Source organism: Pseudoliparis swirei, chromosome 22 (assembly GCF_029220125.1).
Source record: "Pseudoliparis swirei isolate HS2019 ecotype Mariana Trench chromosome 22, NWPU_hadal_v1, whole genome shotgun sequence".
NCBI lineage: Eukaryota > Metazoa > Chordata > Actinopteri > Perciformes > Liparidae > Pseudoliparis > Pseudoliparis swirei.
In genome coordinates, this window is record NC_079409.1 from 4,080,242 (window position 1) to 4,097,619 (window position 17,378).

General features: G+C 43.1%; 1 protein-coding gene across 2 annotated transcripts in view; it reads left to right on the forward strand.

Annotated features, from left to right (window-relative positions):
* The window catches only part of dgkb (diacylglycerol kinase, beta), a 67,065-nt gene extending 51,755 nt beyond the window's left edge, over positions 1-15,310 (forward strand). For both annotated transcript variants that reach the window (XM_056443832.1, XM_056443833.1), the window contains exons 20-24: positions 3,477-3,567; positions 4,953-5,148; positions 9,629-9,749; positions 9,973-10,033; positions 13,532-15,310. In XM_056443832.1, coding sequence (XP_056299807.1) covers positions 3,477-3,567; positions 4,953-5,148; positions 9,629-9,749; positions 9,973-10,033; positions 13,532-13,636 — 574 coding nt within the window. In that variant the 3' untranslated portion in view covers positions 13,637-15,310. The remainder of the gene's footprint in view (positions 1-3,476; positions 3,568-4,952; positions 5,149-9,628; positions 9,750-9,972; positions 10,034-13,531) is intronic.
* The last annotated feature ends 2,068 nt before the right edge of the window (positions 15,311-17,378 follow it).

A 17,378-nucleotide genomic window follows, 5' to 3' on the forward strand; every position in this document is an offset into this window, starting at 1 on the left:
CTTAGAGGTATCATCTTACTCAATCGGGTTAATCCGAGCCCACGTCGGCCTCGCCGCCGAAGACGATAACAAACGGCGCTCCGACGGGACGCTCCCAATCACCAAATGAAAAGCGACGCGAGGTGATTTGTTGCCATGGTGAGCTTGTTAGGTTAAGTGGAGGGAATCGACAGGATTGTCTCTTCCTGTGTCTGTTCCTGCAGCGTGAGTCTCTTGAGTGTCCCGTGGTACTTTGAACTACCCACAGATGAAGCCACGCTGGAGCATGTGAGGTGGAGTGGAGCTTTCCGGTCATTCCTCACGTTTATTGGGAGGAATTACTGTGTTTTCATTCGTGAATGGTCGTGTTTTTAGAGGGAGCCCTTCGCTCGGTGTTTCTACGGCAGCCCGGAGTGGACAATCCGAGAGCTTTTCCAATGTTTGCGTTCTCCCGGCGGCCACCGTTGTTCTCGGAGAAGCTGGTAAAAAGGGAGAGGGAAGCGAAGGGGTATCCTTCACCTCCAGATGCTACTAAATATTCGCATAATAAGAAATAATAAGTAAAAAGCTGAGAATGTAGTGTTCCTCCCATGAAGAAATATTAAAGAAATTCACGCAGAGGAACCGGAGATATCGTGATTCCGATTGCACCCCGGCCCGCCTACGCTACCCACAATGCAACTCGACGACCTACAGTTGCTTTGGCGATTCCTACAGATGGCCAAATGTGGTTTTTGTCGCCGTCCCAAACTCCAGTGGCGCGTCGCCCTCTTCTCGTTTCTCATTTCCCGTCTTCGCGTTTCATAAAGCGGGAAAAAAAACTGCATTTGGGAGAATTAGATTTGAAATTTTTTTTAAGTACAGATGCACCTTTCACATGAGTTTACGGCGCCCAGAGAGAATCCACGCCTTTTCACCTCCGCCCTTTACCTCTAAAACTCCACTTCAACAACAACAACAACAACAACAACAACGAGTCTCCGCACCCAGAACATTTTGTTTCTGGCTTCATTCTCCGACCTCTGGTTTTGAATATGCTTTTCAAAAGTGGCCACCTTAATTTGTTTGTTTGCAAAATTGCCCCGGCCTCATGTGTTCTCCTCCTGAAGCTGCAGACTGATGGGGATGACGCTGACGATGATGATGATGATGATGATGATGCTGGTGGGGAAGATGCAGGGGTGTGTTGTTGTGGAAAGCCTCTCAGCGTGGCCCTGTCGCCCTCCTGCCTCTTCCCCACCTCCCTCTGCTCCCATCCCTCTTCTATTGACCATGTTGCGCGTCATAAATCAACCGTGAGTCGGGCTACCTTGCGAGTAGCCTAATGAAAGCTCATTTATAAAGTGGCTAAATGGTCCTGACAAAAGTCCTAATGAGGAAATCAATAATTCAGTGATTGTTACTCTTCTTATACTAATACGTTCCTCTCGTAGCACTCCGGTTCCAGCGAAGAGAAGGCCTTTTTTTATTGTTTTTTACCGTGCTCAGTTCCGCGTGTCAGCATGTTGTGGGTTGTTTTTGTTTTTTCTCCCCGTCCTTGAAGCTTTTTGATGAATTGCGTGTCGTTGTCTGTTGTTTCTCGGAGAGATTAAAAGGCTTTTTGGTGATTCAACGCAGGGATGCAAATTTCCGTGACGCACGTCGTGATTTCAGTCGCTTTTGCTCTTTCTCCCTCTACTTATCGATAAGTCCATAAGACTATATTCTTTTTATTATATTACATTCAGTTTATTTAATTAGCCCAATATCACAAATTACGAATTTGCCTCAGAGGGCTTTACAATCTGTACACATAGACACACCTGACCTTTGACCTCACATCAGATCAGTGTCAGAAATACACGAGGGCAAAACGGCCCCTAAGAAATATCATGTTGCCCCTGACATCCCGAGGAGAGGGGCAGAAGATGCCCCCAAAATGTCCTCTAATAATTTTGATAATTTAACAGGTTTTTTTGTTTATTCTTTGTTGTGTGTTTCCTGTGTGTCTGTACTAGTCAGGTACACACACAAAAAAATCAATGAATATAATTTTTCATTATAAAAACAAAGAAATAAGTTATAATTGTTAATAGTTATTTTAAAAAATTTAATAACAAATAACCACGAGAAAATAAGAATAAAATTGAATGTGATTGTCTGATTTATGTTTTTTGTTTGTTTTTTAAAAAATCAAAGAAAACACTTTGAATCTGTAGACTACTGCCTAATAGTCTTAATATTGCCTAATAGTCTTAATATTGCCTAATAGTCTTATTATTGCCATCTTTATGACACTTACTCAAATACTATAAGCCTTAAATATGTATATTTATCATTTTTGAAGAAAGGTTATTTCTCAAGTTTTAAAAAGTGCCCCAATTTCTTTTTAAATGCCCCTGGATTTCAGTCAGTGGGGGAAAAACTGCCCCCTAAAAAATATGTACATTTTCTACCCTGCATGCATCAGGAAAAACTCCCAAGAAATAGAAAAAAAAACACTTCAGGGGAAAAATAGTGAAGAACCCTTCAGGAGAGCAACAGAGGAGGATCCCTCTCGAGGATGGAGATAATAATAGACCAGAATGAATCATTACGGAGTTACATAATAATATGAGTGTATGAAACTTGTGCAGTCGACCAATTATGAACCTTTTATTTTTAAATTGTTCCCTTTCATTTGTGAAGTTAAATAGATGCATTGTGCTCATTCATGACCGTTAGAGGAATAATAACCTCACGCTGGCTGAAAAGTGAAATCAGCTGCCCTCAAATATATTTTAGATGAATTCATTTCACATGATTTTGTATATATATTTTTGGGTCTTTTGCCAAAACGCAAAGACCTGTGTTACATAACCAATAAGAAAGAAATAAAAAACTATAATACGACGGGGAAATAATAATCAATACGCTGGTACGAAAGAAAAAAAGAAGACGTTTTATTTGTGTAGTCATGAGAATATAATGTTCCACAGCAGCATGCGAACAGATGGTGACTCACCCCCGCCAGGTCATTGATCATCAGCCTTAGCGGTGTGTGTGTGTGTGTGTGTGTGTGTGTGCTGTAGGAAGCCCGGGGAGCAGCACCCCAGTCCTCCGTTAATTGCAGGGGCAGTTAGATTACCCTCCCGCACCCCTCACTGGGCCCTAATGTTGGGCACGGGGACCCACTGGTGACCCCATGCGCTCCCTCTGAAGCCTCTTCCCCCGGCTTCAGACTCATCACGACGCTTCAACGTGGGATTAACGAGCCACATTATGCATTCTTTGGAGATTAATGGCGGTGTGATTCCGGTCAGCGGTGAACATTCGAGGTGTATTTCCTGTGTGTAGTTTGAGAGGATCCTCTCGTCGACACCTTTTTTACAGAGGGGTCTGATTTCCACGAGCTCAGCGTACAAAGAGACTGGAGACGCGACTGAACACGCTTCACTTTTTGACGTGGGGGGAAAACACCCCTCCACGTTTCCTGCTCTCTCCGTTCTTGATCCTGTTGTCTTGTTTTTCCCTTTCAGAACAAAGAATAAGCTGTGGTACTTAGAGTTCGGCACTTCGGAAACCTTCTCGGCCACGTGTAAGAAGCTCCACGACTTCCTGGAGGTGGAGGTAAATCAACAAAAAAACACACGTATTTTCCGGTATTTTTTATGATTTTTTAGCCCTTTTCTTATAAAAGGAAAACAGAAAATAAACCAGACGTCACCGTCTCGTACGTGCCTAGCAATCACACAATCACACACACCGTTGTTATCATTATCATACCCTGTTGAGAAATGTGATACAAAGCGTTTGCACATTAATTCCGAATAATTCTCAGCTAACGGCGCTCGTGGAAAGAAAAAAAAGAAAAACCCTCGTTCCTTAAATGGCACCAATTTGTACTAGTTTCAAATTCAGCCCGACAGTGTTGATGTGTTGAAGGCTATCTATCCGTGCGCCTCCCCACCCGCTTCCCACCCAACATCAGTTCGGCGTTCAGGTAATTAGCCCTACACGACCCCGCTGTGTGTGATATTGAGTGATAATGAAGACGGTGTCCTCGCAATTCATCTCCCCCCCCCCCCCTTTGCGGGAGCCGTCCACGGAGCGCCGAGGTCGTCATTAATTAGCGCTCGATAAGTACCCGCGGTACCGGAGGAGGTAGGGAGATCCATACGGGTGCGTAATCCCACTCTTTAGTTAGTTTGACTGGCCTTTTGAACGGTGGCGTACACAGACTCGGGCTAACCCCGTCTAGGAGAACGAATCGGGTTCAGACTTATTCAGAGCCGGAGCTCGAAGAGAGACGGAGGGTCAGGATCTGAGGAACAAGTATATGTAAGGAAAAAAAGAGAGATATAGGTTGAGTATTGGACAGAAACACATATTTAGGCTCAGGCTTGAAGATAAATACAGATTTAGGTTCGGTTCAATCAGAAATACAGATTTAGATTCAGACTCAAAGACTTCTGTTTTTGACATTTTACACATTCAGGCTCAGTTAGAAGCCATTTTTCTTTTAATATGAACTCAGGTCACTTTCTCACCTGGTGATAGGACTCCATTTGGTGGCTCCTGGACGCTGGGTGTAGGACATTACTCAGATAAACTGAGGTATCGCTCATCTGATGAGAATATTTCTGCAGGGTTCGTACTGTCATGGAAAACCTGGAATTTTAAAATGGTTATTTCCAGGCTTGGAAAAGTCCTTGAAAAAAATGTAATCCCAAAAATCCTGGAAATGTGTCGTATTCACGTGTTAAGTCACGCAGTTTGATTAAAAGAATAAACATTTACATCAATATTTATTCTTTTATCTCATTCATTTGTGTCATTGAAGGTATCCTCGTTTATACGCCGAGATTTCACAAAGTGTTTGGTCATGGAAATTTGGTTTAAAGTCCTGGAAAAGTCCTGGAAATCCATTGGTCAACTCTGAACCCTCCAACGTCAACCCCTAAGTCCCTTTTTCATTTTCTGTTTTGCCTCTTTTTCTTTCTCCTTTCTAAAAGTGCGACGGCGTTACGCTGGACCTCACCAGCATCTCCTTGGAAGGCATCGCCATTCTCAACATTCCCAGCATGCACGGCGGCTCCAACCTGTGGGGCGAGAGCAAGAAGAGGAGGGGCAACCGCAAAGGGGGCAAAAAGAGCCAAGACAAGAGGACGCCGGTGCTCGACCCCAAGGAGCTCACGTTCGCCGTGCAAGGTAGTGGAATGAGTGACTACGTCGATGTGGCTGTGGTCGTGTGGTGGTCATTAATCCAGCTGTCAGAAGAAGGCCCATCAGAGCACACACTCGGGGTACCCGGATTACGAAAGCTAAACTCGTCACTCGTCACTTTTGTATTAATGGTTCGTATCGGCTCCAGTGGACAGGCTCAGTTAATAGGAGCGGACTGTGGGGGGGGGGGGTTAGGCATTCCCCTGAATCCATTTACGTCAAAAGGAAGCCCGTCAATGGGAATGTATGAATGAACGAAGCAGAATGAGTCAGCTGCTCTGGGATAACTGTTGAAACGGTGGCTTAAAGGGGAAGAAATACCCAGAATTGTTGTTGAAGAAGGATTTAAAAGCAGTACGCAAAGGTTTTAATATCACCGTGCAAAAAAAATACTTAATACCCCAGATCACTCGTCCTGGTACGTTTTGGTTCCCTTGACTTTTCCTGTAGCCTTGGAGGTCGATGCCGGACCGTAACCATTTGAGGTCGGTGCCTAAACTTAAATATTTGAGGTCGATGCCTAAACTTAACTATTTGAGGTCGGTGCCTAAACTTAACTATTTGAGGTCGGTGCCTAAACTTAAATATTTGAGGTCGATGCCTAACCGTAAGCATTTGAGGTCGGTGCCTAACCTTAACTATTTGAGGTCGGTGCCTAAACTTAACTATTTGAGGTCGGTGCCTAAACTTAACTATTTGAGGTCGGTGCCTAACCTTAACTTTTTGAGGGCGGTGCCCAAACGTAACCTTTCAAATTCAATGCCTATCTGCGTTTCTCCAACTTTTAGAGAAATGCAACCAGACGTCTCCATTTTTGTTTAAGATTGAAAGTTCCTTAAAAGTTGACATTTTGGAAAAATCATTCGATTAACGCCACCCGACAGGACTCCTTCTAAATGAGGAGAAACGAGAATGAAAACATACACGCACAAATGTACTTTTCTCCTCCAGAAATGAGCAATTGCCATGACTACTGGAGATGTTGTGTGTGTTTTATTTCCCAACATGTCTAACTCCTGCACACGCAGGTGACGGTATGCTTGTAGGTTCTGTGTATGGAAGTACTGTACATCACAGCAGTGAGGGAGTTTAAGAAATCTTCTTCCAGGTGCTGCTGCATGCTGGGATGCTTGTAACCTCCCCAATGGCCCGGACCGGGAGCGTTGCATCGTGGATCAATTCAAAGCCCCAACTTTGCGACAATGAACACTCCATGAATCCCTGAATAAAAATCCATCAGCGGGGAATTAAAAAAATAAAATAAAGAAGCAGGCCACTGTCCGAACCTGGAAAGGCACTGAGTGTGTATGCGCGTGCCACTACGTCTCTGCCTGTTTATTGATGTGTGTGTGTGTGTGTGTGTGTGTGTGGATGCCCTTGTGCAAGGTGCCCTCAAGGTGAGCCGCCTAACTTGTCGGATCAAGAGACTGACGTATTTAGAGGTAAACACAGGAGTGCATTAGCCCAGAGGGGGCACGGCAGAGCACGGATCAAACTGCTGGTAGGGATTATTGTGTGTGTGTGTTTGTTTCTGTGTGTGTGTGTGTGTGTGTGTGTGTGTGTGGATGGGTGGCTGCAGAATAAAAAATAAAAAAATAAACCTGACCTTTCGGGAGCTGTTAAATCGTCCCGCTGGTGACGCCAGGAGACAAGCCCCTCAGGTGGAAGGGAATGGCTGCGGAGTGAATTATTTAGAACGGGACTGAGGCTGGGAAGGAGTGTGTGTGTGGGGGGGGGGGGTCTGACGCTTGGGACTGATGCCCCACGACAAGCCTCCATGAAGCTTTCATTGGAGGATTGGCCTCCTCCACACCACCCTCCTCCTCCTCCTCCTCCGTCCTCATCGGGTCGTCGTCGTCTGGCAGCGGCGCCATCTTCTTGGTGCTCCCATCTGGGCTCTGATTCACTCCTCCTCTCCGACTCTGCGTCGTCGTCTCCCGGCACCTGTTCGGTTTATCGCAGTCAAACATTTCCTTCAACACTTCCCGTAATGCCGATTGCCGGTTGGGTAAGAGGGTGTTTCGGTTTATATTTGGCCCTCGGGCTGCCGCCTGTTAATATTTCAACATCCTTCTTGCGTAAACAGTGAGGCGACTCCGCTCCTCTCCCGCGTCGTGGAAGTGAACACGACGGCTTTCTTCTAAATTTGGCAAAGCCCCCCCCCCCCCCCCTTGTTTTTATTATTGTTCAAGGTGTTTCATTCGCACCGCTAATAAAAGAAATAATGGTTGTTGATTCAAAATGGAAAGTCACAAATGAGCCATGTGTCTGCAAATTATTTAGTTTAAATGATATATTTATTGTATCTTAAAGGAACAATTACACACGGAGGTGTCCAAATAACAATTTGTTGTTATACGGGGGGTCATATTTACCGTCCTTCCATTCCTTGAGATAAGCTCCACATGTGGCGGGTGACTGTAAACGATGCCTTTGCATTAGTAATTTTTTTAAATAGACAAAAAATATGATTTGCAATTGCTGGAATAACACAATCCTACAATAAAGGCCACACAGAGCGGTTTGACTTTACAATAACGACGTTTTTAAAGAGAGCGGCTTGAAGTTCATCCGAAGAACTCCTCAAACAAACTCCATTTGAGTCCCGCGCCAACATTTACACCCCCAAATATATTTGTAATCTAATTAAAGAAATGTGGTTTCACCCAAAACGTGCAGGTCAAACGTGTGTTTGTGTGTTTTTCTGAAACATCCGGTCGAAGCGGCGTCTGGCCTCAGCGAGGCTGCGTGGTCTTTCCAAAGGTCTCTCGGGAACACTGGATCTGTTGTAGCCCGGGGCAACAAGAACTCCCTATCGCTATGGCGACGCCGTCCATGACACGTCGGCGTGAGAAGTCACAATAGAGGAGGTGGAGGGGGGAGGTGAGGGAGGTTGAAGCGGCTTTAAAGCCCGCCGTCGGCAGGTCAACCTGCCGGACACACACACACACACACACACAAGCCTGGAAAGCGCCGCGGCGCCGAGATCGGGGCGGACGCGTGTCCGTCACCGCGGCGACAGCGGAGCGACAACACCTGGCGACCGCGGTGGCGTCGCCCCCGGGACGCTCCTTCAGGAAACCGACGCCGCGGCTTTGATGACAGCGGAAGACGACTTCGCTCGCACGGCGGAGGCAAAATAAATATAAATAAAACTAGAACGGGCACTCGGTAGAGCGCATACCTTCGCATTTCACAAGATTGGGCATTGAATTATGAACATTTTGGCATTAGTTGCATGCCAATTGGATAAAAATTGACCGTGCTATGGTAAAAAGAAGATTTTGACCTTTCCATGACCTTGACCTTTGACCCGATTGATCCCAAAATCTAATCAAATGGTCCACGGATAATAACCAATCATCCCACCAAATTTCATGCGATTCGGTTTAAAACTTTTCTTGTTATGCGAATAACACACATACAAATAAATAAATACACGGCGATCAAAACATAACCTTCCGCATTTTCAATGCGAAGGTAAAAAGGGGTTCTTAAGTTTCAATTAGTGTGTGTGTGTGGGCGCCCGGCGGCGGCTTCCTAATGCGAGGAGGGACGAGTTGGTGGAGAGTCGGAGGCAGATGGGCCCCGCGTGACGCCGGGCCTCCAGCGGGGGCCGAAATCAATGCTCACACAAGAGAAATTAATAATTATAATACCTCAAGTGTGCTTTGCATTACCGGTGCCATCTAGTTACATTTCTGTTGTTGTTTTGTAGCCTGTTGTTCTTTTTGCCTTTTCTCTTCTTTCTTTAAAAAAAATAATTTTTTGAAGTGAGGAGCATGAGATCCTGTTCTTCATCCCTCCTGCCTCTCCTCTTCCTCACTGTAGGCGTGACTAAACATACTTTTTTGTATTTATTTAACCATCAATTGAACCGTTTTAGCAAATGTTCTGCAAAAAGCCACAGATGTGATTTTACTTTGAAGGAACTGTGTTCTTGCTTTTCAACATTCTTGAAACAAACGTACAAGAATGTTCTGATTCTTCCAGGTTTTAGATATTAACCCTTTCAGCCTGCAAGGGAAGGGTTGTAACTCTTGAGTGGCATGACGGAAGCTGAGGAACATTTCATGGGGGAAACATTGAGCTTTTATAATTATATAGGTTTTTTTGGCATCTCTGGATGTTGTTTTTTCAATTTTATTTATTGGACAAAACTTTGTATTTGCCCTAAATATTAATATTAATATAATATGATAAGTTCGTCAGTACCTGCAAGGAGCACGATCAAGTATTTGGTATCTCTGAATTTTATATCGAGGATTATTATGAAAAGAATTGAAAGAAAAACTCTGACTATGACTGGATAATAAAAAATATCAAAGTTGCACATTTTGAGATTTTGACCAATCGGAAAACAAAAGTTGCGTCATTCCTCCTTTTCATCCAACAGCAGCCGTTGCGTAACCACAGCCAGTTCTGCCTCCCGCTGACTCTACCTGTGTTTACCTGTGTGTCTCAGACCTGTCCGACCAGCTGCTGGAGGTGGTGGGGCTGGAAGGAGCCATGGAGATGGGTCAGATCTACACCGGCCTGAAGAGCGCCGGGCGCCGCCTGGCACAGTGCTCCTCCGTGACCATCAGGTCAGCTTTTAGCCCCGCCCCCAACCCGCTCCTCTGTCAGGATCTGTTGTCTTTTCTTGTCAATGGAATGTGTAACTCAACAATCTTTCGGCCTGGAGATGGAAAAAGTGCAGTTTAATTTAAAAAAAACTAGACAGCAGTCGCTACCTGTCAGTTGAACATTCAGTTAAAACCTTCTCAGGCTTTGTGTTTTTAGTATTTTTGTTGTTTTTTTCACCGGCAGGACCAGTAAATCCCTCCCGATGCAGATTGACGGGGAGCCCTGGATGCAGACGCCCTGCACGGTGAGTCATTAAAGGTTGTTTTTTAACGTCGTCCATGTTGTGCGTCATCACAAGCGAGTACGCACTTCACCACACAACTGCAGGAATTCCTCCATGAGAGTCGTTATCGTCCGGTAGTCGTTGACGCTCACCTGGCGGTGTCGTTATTCAAAGCGCCCACACACACCTGAACGGGTGAGTTCGACTATTTTGACTGACTAGAGCTCCTGATGTTGATTTATTTTGCCTCATCGAGTCTGATCCACCAACCACGGCAATTCCATTGGAAAATTACTAAAACATAGCGGCAGTGTTTTTTTTATGTGTCCCGAGACTTCAAAGGGCTGAAGTTCGGTGACCTCGACCTTCGCTGGTCTGTGCTTTTATTTTGAAGGTTTCAAATGAAATGGATTTGTGTTCTAATATTAGAGAAATGTTCTGACATAGAATATTTCTACTCTCGAACAAACAATAATCAAATGCAAAGAGAGTTATTGAACAATATGTTGGGGAGTAGTTTATACACTGCTTCAGTTACACCGGCCCTTTAAGAGGGCAGCCATGAGGCTGATGTGGTCAACGGTGAAGATGAGTTTGACACCCCTGGTTTAAAGGCTCGATGTTAACTCTCATAACTTTACTTTACGGATTTATAACAGACAATGCGCTAAAATTAACATTATTACAATGTTAAAACCGGTTGATATGATAAATATATATATATAAATTAGTGCTGTGAAAAATAACAACTCTTCTCGGAGCTCTTGCCTGTCCTGAGAGCCCTGTAAGTGTATATATGTGATTAATCATGATTAATCCACAGAAACCTGTGATTAACCTGATTAAAAATGTTAATCGTTTCACAGCCCTAATATAAATGAAAAACAAAGAAAAAGGACAGGATCAGATGCATAGCATTGCTGCAGAAAAGTCTTAAAATATGAATCTAGTGCCGTATCTGTTCATTGCTGTGTGCAGTAAGTTATGACTAATAACTATAACTATATATATATATTTATAATACACAAGTCTTCTCCTCATTTGCTCCCCGTCTGCGTCTAAAACATGAGCTGCGACGACCAAAATGAAATTCCTCCGTTTTAAATGACATCACCACTGCCGATGAAGTGCCGCTGAGATTTACATATGGATCACTCCGGCTAAACAACAGAAGAAGAAGAAGAAGAAAAACAGTGTGTGCGACAAAAGGAGTAGCCCGTGAGTGCTCTCGTGTCTGCTGGCACGACTCCAGACGGCAAAGTTATCTATTATTGTGTCGCGAGTTATTCAGACTGTTATGTCGGAGCTGAATTTGAATCAGTCGACGTGTTAAATCCACATAAAAACACCGCAGTTCAAATGGGATGTTAACCCACTAATTATTAACCACAACATCTATGCAAATGCTTCTCGGTTCCTCCGTGTGCATAACATATTTAACACCTTCCAACCATTTGCATTTCCAAGTGACATATGACATGTATCTCATGTCTTTGATAACTGGGTCTCAAATAACTGTACACTGAATTTCTGGTCAATATAAATACATAGAAATGGATGAATATTTATTTATTTCAAATATAAAACCCTCTTAGTTCCCTTAGTTTGGCTGATTGATAACAAGAGGGAGAAGAATAACTAGATAATTTGCTCTAATTGTTTTTAATTTCTAAGAGCCGCATTCTGTTTTTGAGGCTCTGGATAAATAAACGCTCGATGGTACATATTTAAAACTCTGTTATCCTCCAAATGCATGTCAGGTATTCCTTTAGATCCTCGTCATGTGACCGCTGTATTCCCTATAAAAGGTTATCATGTTTTCTGTATTTTAATCATAGCTCAATCATGTTTAATGATGGCACTACTGAGTAATTCAGAGTGCAAGTACAACAAATGGCAGCTGTCCTTTGAAGCGAGCGTGGTCCCTTTAATGCAGATTACTGCGATTACAGTCTCAGTGCAGCGGTATAATGCGCTTGATATGAAAACCCCTTTATTTAATGGTGGATATTTGTTGATCTACAATTTCAACCGTCAACAGAAATGACATTGTTGTTGAGAAACGGGATATTGTTCGATGTTATACCCACAAATCCAGCTTGGTGTTTCCACAAATCCGGATACGTGAACCCCAGGGATCCTCAAAGTGTGTCACACGGGCCCCATTAGACAAGAACCCACATGGACCCATCGTAGTGGATCCATGCCTGATTTACAATATATGGGTAAAATGTAAATAACTTTAATTCATTCACCTATTTTTTTTTTCCTCTCCAAATTAGGCCGCTTCCGCACTGCGTCGTTATCTTACAGGAGTTTTATAGAAGAATTGTAAAACACTTTGCTTAGCATCACTAGCTTAGCTTCCTTTACTCCGCCCCAAAAAACTGTTTTTAAGCTTCTAGCGAGCAGACAGACAGACAGAGGGTGCTTTAATGCACTCTTTAGATGAACTGATATTTATAAAGTCAACTCTCCGTTGGGACCTTTTCTACCCTTCTGGTGGGTGAGAGTAGCGACAAAAACAAATTTATGATGGTTTATTTGTTCAGAGATAGTGCACATTAATTAAAACATCTCTGTAAATGTGCCAGAGTCGTCCCGAGAGGCAGATGTCATAAAACAAAACCTAAAAACATAAGATTACACAGACAATGTTATCCTGAACATCTGTTGTACAGATAGACTTTGATCAAGTCATGACAAATGCCCACATTTTTTATTTTAGGCCATTTTAATATGCCGTTTACCCATATAATCCCAATCCCCCAAATATGTTTTTTTAGAAAGCTACCACCGCTAAACTGAAAGAAGGAACGCATTTGGTGTTTGAGCGGTCGGGTGCAGCTTTAAGGAGCTCCGAAAGACGCATACCCTGTAATTTAAAGGTGCTGGATGGATCCATAGTGTTGTAGAAAAATAGAGCCTTCAGCTAAAGGGCAGCACTCAGGAGTCAAAAGACCCTTGACAACATGGATTTGCTCTGCAGATTTAACGACACGCCAACCACCGTTTTGATATTGTTCTGTATAAGTGGACAAAGGGACAAGGGGAGGTTTGACCCAACCGCTAAGAATACTTCTCCAGGATTTCCATTTTTCTGCACCAAATTAAATGAGGGCAAGGATAATCGGGAGTTTATGCCCCATAATTGTGGCTGAAAATGAAGTAATATACTATAAAAGCAGACGAAATATGAATGGTTCGTTATTGTTAGATTGATATGTATTGTTTTCTAATATCAGTTAATATTGATTGTGTGAAAAGGCCCATGAAAACCGACAACTTTGTTTTATCCGCCCAACAACCTAAATATATTCAACTTACTATGACACGAAACAGGGAAAACACTGCAAATTTTCAAACCTTTAAAGAATTACTTAAATTATGAATAGATTCTCAAAATCGATCAGTGTGAATATTATCAAAGGAAGAGGGAGGGGAGGATCTGAAACTCACTTCCTTTTCCGATCATACCTTTTACGTCCTGCAACTTAACCTCGGCCTCTTCGCTTCCAGATCGAGATCGTCCACAAGAACCAGGCCCCCATGCTGATCGGACCGCCGCAATGCCGCAGCTTCTTCTCCGTCATCAGACGAACGCGCACCGAGAGCAAAGACTGACGGGTTCAAGACCTTTTTCCTTCTTCTCGAGGTCCTCACAAAGCACCTACAAGTTGATCCCCAGAGCAACGTTGGTGAACGGGGGGGTTTTCGAGGCCCGTTGACATCCCAGAGCAACGTAGCAAAATCCGTAGGTTCCGTGTGTTATCGCCGGCGGCGTGAAGACGTCGACCGAGAAGCCCGAAATTTGTCTCGGACTGAGGGCGTGTTTGAGAGCGGCGCTTCGGCCTACAGTGCGTAGAGTAGTTTAGCTCCAAAAAGCTATTTTGAAAGCTATTTCGGGAGGTCGTTTTTCCCGAAATATTTTTTCTTTGCTGTTGTGATGTGTGAAAAACCTCAGATGAATGTGTTTTGGTAATATGATGTATTTTATTTATTCATTCATATTTTGCTGCTATTGATGGTTTTTTTGTAGTTTCATTTTGTAGTATTTGCATGAGGGACGGACGGACAGTGGGGGGAGGGGTCGGATCCGACATATCTTGAGTGTTTCGTACGTTTGCTCAGCGTTTTCTTCGCCAACGGCTTCAAGTGGTGAAAAAGACGAGAGAGTCGCTTCCGCTTTCTTCTTAATGGTTCCTGCGAGTCATCCTCGTCATGTTTTTGATCTGCCGTGTGTGTTGTTTTTTTTTTGTCGCTCCGGCGGCAGAAAAAAAGATTAGGAATGATTATTGATCCTCATGAAAAATGCATGACGCACTTTGTTTTTAACGTCGCACGAGAGATTTTGCAGGACAGTTTTACAGGACTGTGTGCACACTTTCTGTCGCATGAGTGACCGAGATCTGTTTTGACACTTGTGGAAATTGATTATTTATTATTTAATTATTTTTAATCTACGTTTTCAGTGCCGCTCGGTTTATAAACCATATCATACTTTGTAACATGTCTGCATTTTTATGGGATCCTGTATTTCTTTTTTTTCTTTCTGAGCAGGGTACTCGGGTACTTTTAAAATAAAATGGAAAAAGCAGCAGAAAAAAAGTAGAGACAGTGACTGGAGAGGTGGATATTCACAAGAGTGGTCATTGATCTGCTCTGATGTCTACGGCTGAGTGTTTACAGTCCGCTGCGCATAAAAGCGTGCGTTGGAACAATTAAGGTCTGAAAAACAAAATGACTATTGACATATATATGTAGGAGCTTGATTCATTGAAGAAATACAGAAAATCAATGCCGTCCAATATTTAGAGGATTTTTTCGGAAGGCATTTTACAGCCACTGACTTTCATTTAAAGTGCTTATTTCATGAAAGTCTCCTTTATACAGGCACATAGCATTATTATGGATGGTAATGGTTGTTATTCAGTACATTTCTGCATTTAAATAGTATTTATTTTCATTCAGTCCCATTTTGGGTGATTTCTTAGTGATAAACTTGGTAAAGTGTTGTTTTTTAAACTGAATTGCACTCCTTAGTCTCGAATGTCTGTCTTTTAAAAGTGCCATGTGCCAGTGGAGACGGATCTGATGAGTCTCCAATCTCTTTTTTTTGCTGCATTTGTACAGTGAAGTTGTATTTTTGTACACAGTATTTATTTATTTGACTGCTTACTGCTTTCATTCTAGAACTCACACAGCATTGTTCTGCCTAAAAACTTAATTCTGCCTGCCAATGTTGACTGGGAAAAGTGAATAATGATGAATAATAATTAAAAAAAAGATGTTGTTGGACAGTGTTGTGGTGTGTTTTGTGTATTGGACCTTTTCCCCAAAGATTGTGTTACATTGTGCTGAAGAAGGTAAACTAACGGGAAAAAGTCAGAACCCCGCCCTTCAGGATTCAGTTCAAAACCACTGTGCATGAACGTGCACGTGAGAGAGAGAGAGAGCGAGAGAGTGTGTGTGTCTGTGTGTGTGTGGGGGGGGGGGGTCCAAGCCAGATGCAGTTTTTTTGTCAGAGCATTCAACGTTTTGATTGAGAATTTCTGCAAATATAACACACACTGAAATGCTATTAATATAAATCCCCCCCCCCCCCCCCCCCGCTAGCCTATCTTTAAAGTTAGCTTACTTTGCATGATATTGCGACACGTTCTTGGCAGCTCTAACGTACTCAAGTGCTGCGTTCTGCGTTAGCTGAGAAAGAGACAAAGCTACGGTAAACCCCCGACTGTAGCTAACGAATTACCTGTCTTTACAGTAGCTCACGACAGCTAACTCGATATAGCGCAGCTAACAAATTGGCTTTGTGACCGTAGCTCATGATTAAGCTTTTCAACTGCAGTGGATGACAGCTAATTGACCCTTCACTAAGCCTGTCCCCCCCTCCCCCCCTCCCACTGCGTCCACCCAGCTGTCAGGGCTATGTTACCATGGAGCCCACACTGTCACTAACTGCACTCCATGAAGAAATGTTATCTAATTTTCATTAATCAGTTGTGGTGATGCTAAATGACTAACATCAGTGCATTCCCAGAGATTTCAATTTCAAAACAGAGTCACAGAATAACAAATTAAGTGTTCTAATAATAGTATTATTCAGAACTAAGTGTTGTCAATGTCGAATATATTAGTTCTCATTTTTACAAATATTCCCCAAATCAAATGACCAAATATGCAAGCCCTCTTGAGATCAAACGTATGTGGGGATTGCTGTGAATGCAGAAACAATAAATATAAATGTTTTGGTTGTGCCGGATAAGCATCGCTTCACCTGACTTCATCCGAAATAAATCAAACAAGATCAAACTGGTAGAATTTATACCCGCACACATAAGTCTATGCAGACGACATGTTATACTGGTTTAGGTTATTACGATTTCTACCAAATAAGTACCCCAAAAAATGAATAAATATTGATTTCTTTATTAAAAAAATTAAAAAAAGGCCTTCTCGGACTGGAGTACCGGCAGTGTCTGAAGACCAAAATAAATCTCTCCGTGCCGCCGCTGAGTGGCACTTTGTTTACCGCGTGTCACGGTGTCAGAGCGGGGTGGACGCCTGCACTTGAACCGCGTTCCTTTCGTCCTCGGAGGGGTTGAGCCGGAGTGACACGGTGCATCAGTTCACATCCACTTCACCAGCCTGGCACTGGAACCCCGCGTGGATCCAAGATGGCAGCAGCGTGACCGCCGCTGACTTCCGACACGTCCGTCTTTCAAGTGGTTTAACGCCGTGGTAACGTTCCCTTTCGGGCGAGGTTTATCCTAGATGCACTAGATCTTTGTTGTGCTGTAGAAACATATTTTTATAAATCGCAACTTCAGCTACAAATCCAGCTTTTCTCTGGTTGTGATGGGCAACGTTAATTTCCTCCATTAGACGTGCCATCAATGAATATTGTTTTATCTTTTGTTACAGGTTAAGCTGGTCGGACGCCATTAACAAGGCAAGGTACGTCACAATAAAATGCATCATCTATTACGGACACAATTTTGTCTTAAAAGAGAAGAAAAAGGTAAACGATGTATTGCAGGTGTGTTGTTAGACAGCTGCCATAGCCATTTTGATTGAGGAAACAATAGCATAACGTCACCTGTTAGCCCAGCTGATACGTTAGCTCACATTTATATCAAGTTGTTTTTAATTTCAACCAATGATTTTTAAGCATTTCATGCCAGCTTAGGGGTTGTTTTATATCGGCTTTGAGATGTATTTAATATCCGTTATTCAAATCAGGTTATTTGTATAGCCCATTTTCACAAATGACTAATTTGTCTCAGAGGGCTTTACAATCTGTACATATAGACATTCCTGACCTTTGACCTCACATCGGATCAGGAACAACTCCCAAACAACC